Below are 13,509 nucleotides of genomic sequence, written 5' to 3' on the forward strand. Positions count from 1 at the left end.
AATGTCTGAAAGCGATAGGGATTTTTGAAGTAGGAACTGTCCAAATTAAATATCGAGAGGTGAAAGCATACATGTATGAACCTATGGCCGTTGTGAAGCAATCGGTGAATGTGGCTCACTGGTTTGACCGTGCGGCCTCGGAATCGGACAGCGACTCGGCCGACTCTGATCGCGGTGACCCCAGATCTCAACAAGACTCGCGCCCAAATGATTTATCCTGGTAGTTATGATCAATTCTTACTTTCATCGTAATACTAAATAAGATCCCTTTTGAAGAATAATTAAACCGCCGTCCGTAGTGGATATAGGTAACGATTACTCAGTGTTTCCCACAGACCAGGTGGCAATTTGTGGTGCTCCACTGTGCCGATGAGGGAATCGTGCGCGGTGGTGTCGTGGCGGTCGGTGGAGTCGGTCATTGGGGAGTATGCAAAGTGTTTGCAGCGGGCGGTGTTCAAACACACAGTATTTTTCTTCAGTCTCACCTGCTGGGACTATTTTAAAGCTACAAGAAGCATTTGAGATTATTCAGTTCAATCTAAATTCTTTTAAGTTCTTTAAGAGAAGACAGCTAAAACAGTTTTTACCAGAACCCTGCCTGGTTTCATTCCTCGACCCAACTTTACATTACAGGGCAGGCCATTAGTTTGCTGGGCTTGATGTTGGTGGAAAACCTGTCTTTTAGATTTATGAAAATTACTCACCAAAATTGAAGTTAAAGTTTAGTTTTTACCTTAGTTTTTTGCCTTTTTGGTGGCAATCTTTCAATCATTCTTTAGTTGACATTCAAGGAATAAATTGCAAAAAACAAGCTGGAGGTTTTTATTCTAAATATTGAACTCAACACTTACCTCAACCAATACTAAAATGAAATAAATAGTATAATGTAACAACAAAATAATAAAATGGATAGCATCAACTAGGCATCCCTGCGAGTATAACAACATTTTATTTAGGCTAGTGGGAAATCCTTATTTATTGTGAATGTCAAGCCATTATTAATAACTTGCATGAATGCTGAAGCGGGATAAACGGGATAATGCAATAAGGCCGGTTCCTCGCGTCAAGCTGCTACTGTATGCATCAAACTTGGTTTATAGCCTGACTCAGGGATGTCTGTTTCATGTAAGCCAAGAAGGCTATGATAAAGCTCATCACGAGCACGACGTAGGCTACCTTTTAAAATAAGGGGTCAGAAGGCGAATCGGGAAGTCTGCGTTATTTTTAATTAGCCTAACAGGCCTACTTGCAGTCCGGGTATATGCGCAACGGCAGGCCTGTGTACACGCCTCTCCGTCATTCTCACTCTCTCTGTGTGGGTGTGCGTGCGCGCGAACGAGAAGAAAGAGCAGTATGAATGAACAGAACGATACGCAACAGATTTTTTTTTTTTTCAAAATTGCGAGTCTGATTGTGTGGCAATAGGAATCCATTGTGTGGCGCTGCGCCACACAATGGTCTATGTATGGGAAACCCTGTTACTGGACAGTGCGCCGGTAGGCCATGTTAGCCTGCCATCTGTGGCATTATACTATTTATAGCATACTCTAAGCGAGGAAATATCCTTTTTGTCTAATTTCCACAATGATTGTACAGGATCCCTCAGGATTCTTGACTTGTCAATTGCAAGCAAAAGTAAAAATGTTTACCTCCAATCTTCTCCTTTTTGCTTGAGTGTTGCTGGTCTGTTTCTTCTTTGACTGCTTGATTTTGTTTCACGCACACAATCCACTCTCTCCGCCTTGTCTCCTCTTCCGGAAAAAGCCAACCCTCTGGCTTCACGCACACAATCTACTCTCTCTGCCTCGTCTCCTGTTCCGGAAAAAAACAACCCTCTGGCTTCATGCGCAAAATCCACTCTCTCCGCCTCGTCTCCTCTTCCAGAAAAAAAAAAACAACCCTCTGGCTTCACGCGCACAATCCACTCTCTCTGCCTTGTCTCCTCTTTTGGAAAAAGCCAATCCTCTCACTCCGCCTCTTCTCCTCTTCCGGAAAAAGCCAGTCCACTCTCTCCGCCTCTTCTCTCTCGGAAAAAGGTAAGAACTTCTTCCTGAACTGGCCCTGTTGTTACAGTTCACTGCACAACAATAAGGCATGGTTTTTCTTTGGAAATTCCTGAACGCATGTCTGCACTCAAGCCAAACGGCAATGGAAGTGGAAATGGAAGTGGACTCAACTCAAGCAGTTTGTCTGTCTTGAATGATGTCACATGCCAAGTGGTCACGAAAATCGCCGAACAGAAATTCGCCGCGTTCCGCACAAACTTATTTTAATTATTACTTATTAACAGTAGTTCTTGGGACCAGAAGAAAATTACAGAGGGTTTTTTAACATATAAAGTTTCAAATGTGCATAAATTGAAAACTTGCCTATGACCTTTAAAACCAAGAAGTACACTCAAAAGAAGTGGATATAGAAACCACTTAATGGGATTAGATTCTTACATGTTAACAAAGAAGGATTTTTCCTATGAGTTGGAAAATGATCCATCTGATGAGTTCCCTGACATCTCAAACTGCCTGGTGCTGCAGACATTGTTCTACATGGGGACACAGATGAAAATCTGGAAGAGCATGGAGGCATACTTTTTAATTTAATTTTATTTTTAAATGCGGCTGGGTTAAAGATCTGGGGATCAGGACACGTCAAGATAGATGGTGGTAGATGGATCTAAGTGCAGGAAGAGTGTTTTTATTAGCAGGCGTGATATTTACAAAAACGAAACACAAACGAAAGCAAAACAGAATCATGAAGCAGAGTATTTAAAGTGTTATCAACATGACTAGAAACAAACGTGACCGTGATAATGATGATACTTTGTAAAGCCTCTGTGAAAAGTGTCCATCTGTGCATGGTGATGTGCGTTCAAATCAAAATCAGGTGTTTCCCATAACAACTGGGTCCCAAGCACACGCATAGCGCGTTCTGTGAGCATGCATGGCCGCTCGAGCTGTGCCAGACTCAAGTGCACAAAAGTGTGACAGTCAAGTGTTCACCTGCTGTGCGACCACAACTTTGAGCTCATGTGTATATCGCCATGCATCGCCACCACAATGCCTCATTTTCATTGATCACTCATTGCAAAGCATTGCGAGCTGTAGTGTGACCATAGCTTAATGAGATGGTTGTGACGGCAGATGCAACCCAGTAATTGTACCCTACTACGAGTAAAAATTGGCTTCAACCTGAAAAAAAAAATTGTGGCCCACTAATGGGCCCAGCGGTTGAGAACCCCTGCACTGGAATACATCAATTTAATTGGAAAAGAATTCCATCAGGATTTCTAAATACCCCGGTATACCGTAATACCACCCAAACCTACTGGATAGCATGATTTATGAATTAAATCCCTTCTATAACTGTGTTCTTTGTAGTCAAAAAGTGCAACTGTGTAACCAGGAAATTCATTATAGTTTAACATGAAGTCTATTTAGTTGAAGTTATCAAGTGTTCACTGAAGGAGACTTGAGTCCAAAGCTGTCTGTGGCAATTGCAGTCCTCACTGCAATGCAAAGCCATGTTCATGGTTTCTTTAGGCTGTCCATGTGAGGCCATCCCCAGCAGGAGCAGGTGGTTTCCAAATGATGAGAACTCTAACCAGCAGTAGGGCATCAAAATGGACCAGGCCAGTCCAGAGAGCAGAACGGCTCGGGTATCTTAGGAGTAGCACGTGTAGCTCAGGAGAGGGTGAGAAGGTGCCTCAGCCACTTGTTAAAATTAATATACGGTACAGTTAGGTCCATATAGATTTGGACACTGACACAAATTGTTTTTTACCTGTTTTTACTGAAATGTATTCAAGTTATAGTAATGGACATGGACATAAAGTCCATACTTTCAGCTTTCATTTGAGGGTATCCAAATTAAAATTGGATGAAGGATTTAGGAGTTTCAGCTCCTTAACATGTGCCACCCTGTTTTTAAAGGGACCAAAAGTAATTGGACAATTGACTCAAAGGCCATTTCATGCGCAGGTGTGGGAAATTCCTTCGTTATGTCATTCTCAATTAAGCAAATAAAAGGCCTGGAGTTGATTTGAGGTGTGGTGCTTGCATTTAGAAGATTTTGCTGTGAAGAAAACCTGTGGTCAAAGGAGCTCTCCATGCAGGTGAAACAAGCCATCCTTAAGCTGCAAAAACAGAAAAAACCCATCCGAGAAATTGCTACAATATTAGGAGTGGCAAAATCTACAGTTTGGTACATCTTGAGAAAGAAAGAAAGCACTGGTGAACTCATCAATGCAAAAAGACCTGGATGCCCACAGGCAACAACAGTGGTGGATGATCGCAGAATAATTTCCATGGTGAAGAGAAACCCCTTCACAACAGCCAACCAAGTGAACAACACTCTCCAGGAGGAAGGCGTATCAATATTCAAATCTACCATAAAGAGAAGACTGCATGAAAGTAAATACAGAGGGTTCACTGCACGGTGCAAGCCACTCAAGCCTCAAGAATAAAAAGGTTAGATGGGACTTTGCTAAAAAACATCTAAAAAAGCCAGCACAGTTCTGGAAGAACATTCTTTGGACAGATGAAACCAAGATCAACCTCTACCAGAATGATGGAAAGAAAAAAGTATGGCGGGCGGCACGGTGGTGTAGTGGTTAGCGCTGTCGCCTCACAGCAAGAAGGTCCTGGGTTCGAGCCCCGGGGCCGGCGAGGGCCTTTCTGTGTGGAGTTTGCATGTTCTCCCCGTGTCCGCGTGGGTTTCCTCCGGGTGCTCCGGTTTCCCCCACAGTCCAAAGACATGCAGGTTAGCTTAACTGGTGACTCTAAATTGACCGTAGGTGTGAATGCGAGTGTGAATGGTTGTCTGTGTCTATGTGTCAGCCCTGTGATGACCTGGCGACTTGTCCAGGGTGTACCCCGCCTTTCGCCCGTAGTCAGCTGGGATAGGCTCCAGCTTGCCTGCGACCCTGTAGAAGGATAAAGCGGCTAGAGATAATGAGATGAGATGAGAAAAAAGTATGGCGAAGGCATGGTACAGCTCATGATCCAAAGCATACCACATCATCTGTAAAACACTGTGGAGGCAGTGTGATGGCTTGGGCATGCATGGCTGCCAGTGGCACTGGGTCACTAGTGTTTATTGATGATGTGACACAGGACAGAAGCAGCCGGATGAATTCTGAGGTATTCAGAGACATACTGTGTGCTCAAATGCAGCCAAACTGATTGGTTGGCGTTTCATAATACAGATGGACAATGACCCAAAACATAAAGCCAAAGCAACCCAGGAATTTATTAAAGCAAAGAAGTGGAATATTCTTGAATGGCCAAGTCAGTCACCTGATCTCAACCCAATTGAGCATGCATTTCACTTGTAAAAGACTAAACTTTAGACAGAAAGGCCCACAAACAAACGGCAACTGAAAATCGCTGCAGTAAAGGCCTGGCAGAGCATTAAAAAGGAGGAAACACAGCGTCTGGTGATGTCCATGAGTTCAAGACTTCAGGCAGTCATTGCCAACAAAGGGTTTTCAACCAAGTATTAGAAATGAACATTTTATTTACAATTATTTAATTTGTCCAATGACTTTTGAGCCCCTGAAATGAAGGGATTGTGTTTAAAAAATGCTTTAGTTCCTCACATTTTTATGCAATCATTTTGTTCAACCCACTGAATTAAAGCTGAAAGTCTGAACTTCAGCTGCATCTGAATTTTGTTCAAAATTCATTGTGGTAATGTACAGAACCAAAATTAGAAAAATGTTGTCTCTGTCCAAATATTTATGGACCTAACTGTATATGGAAACCTAATTTCACAGCAAAACATGCCTGGCTTGAAAATTTTCCGAACAGCACACAGTTCTAAAATGCTCTAACCAGCATCTTCATACTGACCTGGTTGGAAATGCGACTTGAGATTTAGTCTTTCATGTGGAGTTTATGGCTGATAATTTGTTCCAGTTTGCTGCACTGTGGAAGAATTGTGGCCTGTCTCCACACTTCCTAGGACTATGGTGAAGGCTGTGAAATTCCTATCATGCTACACTTATTCCACAATCCTCTATGTTTGCTAATAATTGCTTACGAACTGAGATAACAGGAAATAAATCAACTTACAGATTGCGTTGTTAAGGTTGTACCTCATAAATATAAATATAGTCATGAGAAAAAGAAAATACACCCTTTCTTTCTTCTCACTGCCTAAATAACAATCATGTGGTCCTCATTAACCATGGCCTAGTGGTTAGCGTGTCCACCTCTCGACTGGGAGATTGCGAGTTCTAATCGCGGTCGGGTCATACCAAAGACCATCATAAAAATGGTACCTACTGCCATCTGGCAAGGCATGCTGCAATACAGATGCGAATAGGGAAGTCGAACTCTCGCGGTTACCAGAGGACCAGCACCCCACTGAAACCCTAGATGTATAGGCAAGAGGCAGAGGGCTATCGAAACTGAGATCGGCACTGCGCCCATGCACCTCAAAGAGCTGGTTAGTACTGGGACAGGAAACTACCCGGGAAGGCCAGATCCTGGTGTGGAAGGGACTTTGGCTTTTGGTCCTCGCCAACTTCTATAAACAAACAAATATACTCAGGCGATGACAAAAAACAACAGATTTCAATCTGTAGCCATTTATTCCAAAAGGTAAACCAACACATTTTGGTTTTTGCCAAATTTGGGTGTGTGATGACCAAACATCTCCACCTTGGTCTCATCAGTCTGAAGGAAAGTTCCAGAACTTTTTGGGGTTTGTTGAGATGTAATTTTGCAAAGTTGTGCGACCATATTCTGTTTGGTGAGCAGGGCTTTTTCCTAGGTGCCTGTCCATGAAAGCCAGACTTGTTCGGCCTTTTTGTGATTGTGCTGTCTTGGATGTAAACGTATAATGTGCTTACGGAAACCTGTATGGTCCCATGAGCATTGAACAGTTTGACCTTGGACTGAATTTTCTGGGACTCCTGGGAAGATTGACAACTGTCTTGAAGGTTCCATTTGTAGACAGTCCTTCTCACTGTAGAATGGTGAATTTGAAATTGGTTGGAGATGGCTTTGTAACCCTTCCCAGATTGATGAGCAGCAACAGTTGCTTCTCTGAGGTCATGGCTGATGGTATTTCTTCTTGGCTGGATGTAGACATGTACCTGAGGGCTCCAGAACAAAAACAGCCAAAATTTCTGCTCCTATAGAGGCAGTCACAGTTCTTGATGATTAACTAATCTTGTGCATTTCATTAGTACCAGGAACATCTGGCTGCTACTTGCTCTATTAATGATAATGCAAGTAGGAAGGGTGTACTTATCCCCCCACCTGATTTCTGAATGGTGGTTTACATTTTGGGGAAAAATAGCTACATATTTTGGCTACGTTTACATTACGTCGAATCAGCGGATCATCAGATTAACATTCTTAAAACGATTCGCGTTTACACTAAAACCGTTAGCCGTGCACACAGCAACACCAATACACGGATACGCTTGGCTCCGCAGGCATCCTGCGCTCCAAATCACTCCGCCCTGAACAGCGAGTGCCCTCTGGAGGGTGCGCACTCCGGCCCTGCGCAGCTCACAGAGCGCACGAGTGAAGTGCACAAGCCACGATTCGGGACTGAGCCGCTGTGTGTGTGATCCCAGCGCATATCACTTACTACTTGCAAGTGGAAGGATGGCAAGCCTAAAGACAATCATAACTACACAATGGGCAGTATTTGCATCAGTATTTGCAGTATTTTCATACTTTTATACTCTTTAATGAAAGGTGATACAAGGCGGAAGTCCGCGCCGTTTTTCAGCAGTCACGTCACATGACCAAAGCCAGCGAATCAGGAAGGTGGATGTCACAGTGGCGTTGTCCAATGAGGACGCCAGCTAGAGCTCAGCACAGCGTATCCTCAATGTTTACACAGCACCGGACCAGATACGATCTAGATTGAATACGTGGACGCTGGCGGATTCTCGTTTCCCGGCTTTTCCAGGTGGTTTAATGTAAACGGACAGTGCATCCGCGAAGAAAACGAGACAGATACGGTCTAATGTAAACGTAGCCTTTAACTGCAGCTATCTACAACAGAGCTGAAATCATAGCCTGTGCAAATCAGTGGGCAACCTGAGGATTCTTCTGTCATTTTTTCCCCTTCCTCATTTTGCAATGTGATGAGTGAGTTTGTGATGGAGAACAAAGTGTTTTCTCCTGAATAGTGCATATGTTTTTGAAAATCTGTCCAGATCCCATTGCTTTCTTTTGAAACCTCAAAATGTTTGTCTTCATGGCTTGAGGGTTTTGTCTCTAAATGCCTTTTGAATCTGTGGTCTGCACAAACCATGCCTCTCTTCTGTGCAAGTAAAGCCATATTTTATGTAATCCAGATTATATTTTTGTGTACCTTCCTGAGGGTTTCTTTCCCCCCATTTTCTTTTGAGGAAGAGAGAATTTCACACTATTTATAAAATCCATTCGTAAAGACTATAGCGACCCACTATTTGAGAATAACTGACTGCTCCAGTGTGGGGAAATAAGGCCTGACTGACGGACGTTTACCAGTAATTTTTGCATTTGTTCGTCTGTATTTCAAAAGCATCAGACCGGATGGCCAATAAAAAATGATTTGAATTTGTCCATCTGCATTTCAAAAGCATCAAACTGGATGGCCCATGAAAAATTGTAAAGCTATGGGTCTAATCTGCTTCTAATTTTCTTCCAAACGTTACACTGGGCAAATACATTGTCGTAACACGGTCTGTGAAACGGGGACCTCTGGGCGCCAGACTTTAAAAATTCATAACTCGGCCACCGATGGTCCCAGCCCTGCCAAATTTTACAGGCACATCCCTCTCCTCGAGCCCTTTTAAACCAGTACAGGCATGGTCCACTATGACCACAGCTCGGCCCGTTATTCACCCCAAAACCCCTGTACGAGCGCTGCTCGGCGAAATCTTTAATATGAGCCCTGGCTCAAGCCAGCTTTTAAAATTTTGTAACTCGGCCACCGATGGTCCTAGCCCTGCCAAACTTTCCAGGCCCCTCTCTCTCCCCAAGACCTTTCGATCAAGCCCAGGCTCGGTCCGATCCAACGTCAGGAGTGAGCACGGGTTGCGGAAAGCTTTAGCACAAGCCCTGGCTCTGCCACCAAAGGTCCTAGCCCTGCCAAAATTTATAGGCACATCCTTCTCCCCGAGTGAGACAGTAAATAAGGCAATAATAATAATACACTCAGTATTCACTGTTTTTTATTGCATGATGCAGTTGAACTAGTGTTTTAGGGTTGACTGTATTTGATTGATCCAGTCAGTTGATTAGGAGTTCAGTTTACAAGAAGCTTTGTGGTACAGTATTATGTTAGGTGCCAAACTGCCAATCAATGGTTATGTGCATTTTTATTTAAATTTTTTTTTTTTAAATTCATAATAAGAGTGACAGTCAGTCATGTGCTTTGTCGGTTGTAGATTTATATTTTAATAGCGTTTTTATTTTCTTCTATTTTCTAAGTTCTAGTCCAGCAGATTTTAGTCTGAACGCCAAATGATATGACCATGTCTAGTTCGGATTCATTTTAAAAATCATTTTGTTACAAAGTTACTTGGAATCTCGTCCTCAAAATTTTAACTCTTATGTAAGAGGAGTTGTATTGTTAATTACTAAATTTCTTACAGACTTATTATAAACGTAGTATCAAATAGCCATTGTTGACATAATGTTTCATGAGTATTATTATAGTACCTGTATATGAGGACCAGTAAGTTGTAACCGACTGGAACATCCTTGGCCCCCTATACTTTTTTCTAGACGTGGAACTGACCTGTGTGTGCTATTGTTTTCTTGGGTAGAACTTTAAGCAGGTTTTTCTTGAGTCTTCTGGCGTTTTCTTGTAAATTATATTCAATTTGTAGTGTCATTAGCAACTAATGTCTAGTATAAATTGACCTTTGAAGATCACAAAAATGTACCTGGAAATAGCTGAGGAGCCATTTCCAGGCATCTAAAGCCCTTCAGCTCCTGAGGGCCCCGGACCTTTGGCCCATCATTTGGACAGGCTGAAATTTGGACAGACAGCCAACATTTCAGACTTGTCTGTCCTGTGACAGTCTGCTTAAACTTCCTTATTTCCCACACTGCTGCTCTGTATTACCAGTAGATGTTCAGTTCAGCTCTGTTAGTGATATTTATTGCATGTGTACACATTATTTTTAATTAGTTTTAAAGACATTTGTTTGTATTTTTCAGTTTTCTGAGGTTCCAGACTGTTCCTTGCTGTACAGTGACTACCTGCCTGAACTCTCTCGTCACCTGGCTGGACATTTGGAAGAGGAGTCAGCTTCAGGGCAGGTCTCGTGTGTGGAGCTCCAGAATATGGACCTCCCCTCTTTTCGTCCAGCCTTCTTGGTGCTCTGCCGTGTACTGCTAAATGTCATTCATGAGTGCCTCAAACTGCGCCTGGAACAAAGACCTGCTGGAAAGCCCTCACTGCTCAGCATCAAGCAGGTAATTTACATGTCGATGTGCACATGCAGTATATGTTGTTTTGCATTGTGTAACCCAACCCTGATCTTGAAGTTCTGTTTAACTCCAACACAGGTTTTTTTTTTCCCCCTAGTTCTAATATCTAATACTCAAATTGTGTGGTGGTGGTGGTTGTTATTACAGTCATTCCACCAAAAAAATCCCACATATCTGGATGATAAATTAAAAATGTACCTCTGGTCATACCATGATATAATCCAGTATGTACTGAGCTCTATAAGTTTGCTAACAAACATAGCTAGGACTAAATAACAATTTGGATCAACGTGTTGGTGCTGTCTACCCCCGAGCTGGTCATGTCACTTGCTTTAAAATCACAATTAAGAATCACGTTTTCTTGGTCAAGTATACTAGAGTATACAAGGAATTTGATTCATAATATTAAATTACAGGTATTTAGCAGACACTCTTATCCAGAGTGACGTACAACAAACTCTGAGCCGTTAGGGTTACGTGCCTTGCTCAAGGGCACTTCAACCATTCCTGCTGGTCCAGGGAATTGAACCGGTAACCTTTTGGTCTCAAAGCTGCTTTTCAAACCATTAGGCCATGGCTTCACCAGTCAGCTGTTTGACTTGGAACTCTTATTTTTATTTTTTTTTATATAATATATATAAAGTGCACTTATGGGGATTGATGCACAGATAAATATTGCCCAAAGTTCATCATGAACAAAAAGGCACAATGACAGTCACCATGTTTGTTGGGCAATTAATTGTTCCGTAAGTCTGATTGCATGTGAAAAGAAGTTATTCCAGGATCCTAGTGGGTCCTACATTCTATCTGAAGGTAAAGAGATCAAATATGTAGTGGGGTAAATCTGCCTCAAATCGCCAGATTTCAGAAAATGTTCTCGTCCGACCATTATAGAGTTGCTTCATACTTTCAAAGATCATCATTAGTCCCAAGAAACAGCGTGCAAAATTTCAGCCTTACATCTTTATAGTTCAAATTTTACTGTAAAAATGAGTGATTGGGGGGGAAGGGTTTTTTATGATAATGTGAGCCACATCCCCTTATTCCTCAAACTAATGAAGATGTAAGTCTGAAATTTTGCAAACTGTGGGTGCTTTTTTGGGGCGGGGGCTTATGACATTTAATCTTTGGAAGTATGAAGCAAATCTGGCATGGTCAGTCGGGAGGCCTTCGGTGATATCTCATGGCTAGACCCGGTGGCCTGTGTATGAAGGGTTGACTTATGTTTTTCTGCTCATTTCCTGGCTTTGGAGGAGAAAAAGTTTTGAGAGAGGTTTCTTTCTATGAGCTTTTCAGCTGGCCTAACAGGATGCTGCAGTCAGTTCAGCTCATTACTTGTTGCAGAGCCAAACCAGACTCATATTTAGATGGTGACGACAGACTCGGTGGTGATTTGTGTGTAACTGGGCCTTTTGACAGCTGTGACAGGAAGTACAGTGGTGCTTGAAAGTTTGTGAACCCTTTAGAATTTTCTATATTTCTGTATAAATATGACCTAAAACAACATCAGATTTTCACACAAGTCCTTAAAGTAGATAAAGAGAACCCAGTTAAACAAATGAGACAAAAATATTATACTTGGTCATTTATTTCTTGAGGAAAATGATCCAATATTACATATCTGTGAGTGGCAAAAGTATGTGAACCTTTGCTTTCAGTATCTGGTGTGACCCCCTTGTGCACCAATAACTGCAACTAAATGTTTCTGGTAACTGTTGATCAGTCCTGCACACCGGCTTGGAGGAATTTTAGCCCATTCCTCCGTACAGAACAGCTTCAACTCTGGGATGTTGGTGGGTTTCCTCACATGAACTGCTCGCTTCAGGTCCTTCCACAACATTTCCATTGGATTAAGGTCAGGATTTTGACTTGGCCATTCCAAAACATTAACTTTATTCTTCTTTAACCATTCTTTGGAAGAATGACTTGTGTGCTTAGGGTCGTTGTCTTGCTGCATGACCCACCTTCTCTTGAGATTCACTTCATGGACAGATGTCCTGACATTTTCCTTTAGAATTCGCTGGTATAATTCAGAATCCATTGTTCCATCAATGACGGCAAGCCGTCCTGGCCCAGATGCAGCAAAACAGGCCCAAACCATGATACTACCACCACCATGTTTCACAGATGGGATAAGGTTCTTATGCTGGAATGCAGTGTTTTCCTTTCTCCAAACATAACGCTTCTCATTTAAACCAAAAAGTTCTATTTTGGTCTCATCCATCCACAAAACATTCCAATAGCCTTCTGGCTTGTCCAAGTGATTTTTAGCAAACTTCAGATGAGCAGCAATGTTCTTTTTGGAGAGCAGTGGCTTTCTCCTTGCAACCCTGCCATGCACACCATTGTTGTTCAGTGCTCTCCTGATGGTGGACTCATGAACATTAATATTAGCCAATGTGAGAGAGACCTTCAGTTGCTTAGAAGTTACCCTGGGGTCCTTTGTGACCTCGCCTACTATTACACGCCTTGCTCTTGGAGTGATCTTTGTTGGTCGACCACTCCTGGGGAGGGTAACAATGGTCTTGAATTTCCTCCATTTGTACACAATCTGTCTGACTGTGGATTGGTGGAGTCCAAACTCTTTAGAGATGGTTGTGTAACCTTTTCCAGCCTGATGAGCATCAACAACACTTTTTCTGAGGTCCTCAGAAATCTCCTTTGTTCGTCCCATGATACACTTCCACAAACATGTGTTGTGAAGATCAGACTCTGATAGATCCCTGTTCTTTAAATAAAACAGGGTGCCCAATCACACCTGATTGTCATCCCATTGACTGAAAACACCTGACTAATCTCACCTTCAAATTAACTGCTAATCCTAGAGGTTCACATACTTTTGCCACTCACAGATATGTAATATTGGATCATTTTCCTCAATAAATAAATGACCAAGTATAATATTTTTGTCTCATTTGTTTGACTGGGTTCTCTTTATCTACTTTTAGGACTTGTGTGAAAATCTGATGATGTTTTAGGTCATATTTATGCAGAAATATAGAAAATTCTAAAGGGTTCACAAACTTTCAAGCACCACTGTACATCTTTTGCTGGGCCTTTTTTG

At 42.3% G+C, this 13,509-nt stretch overlaps 1 protein-coding gene across 7 annotated transcripts in view; it reads left to right on the forward strand.

Annotated features, from left to right (window-relative positions):
- map3k4 (mitogen-activated protein kinase kinase kinase 4) overlaps positions 1–13,509 on the forward strand; it is a 216,237-nt gene that overhangs the window by 118,579 nt on the left and 84,149 nt on the right. For all 7 annotated transcript variants that reach the window (XM_060916493.1, XM_060916494.1, XM_060916495.1 and 4 more), the window contains one exon: positions 10,173–10,430. In XM_060916493.1, coding sequence (XP_060772476.1) covers positions 10,173–10,430 — 258 coding nt within the window. The remainder of the gene's footprint in view (positions 1–10,172; positions 10,431–13,509) is intronic.

The sequence above is a fragment of the Neoarius graeffei genome, chromosome 3, assembly GCF_027579695.1.
Source record: "Neoarius graeffei isolate fNeoGra1 chromosome 3, fNeoGra1.pri, whole genome shotgun sequence".
NCBI lineage: Eukaryota > Metazoa > Chordata > Actinopteri > Siluriformes > Ariidae > Neoarius > Neoarius graeffei.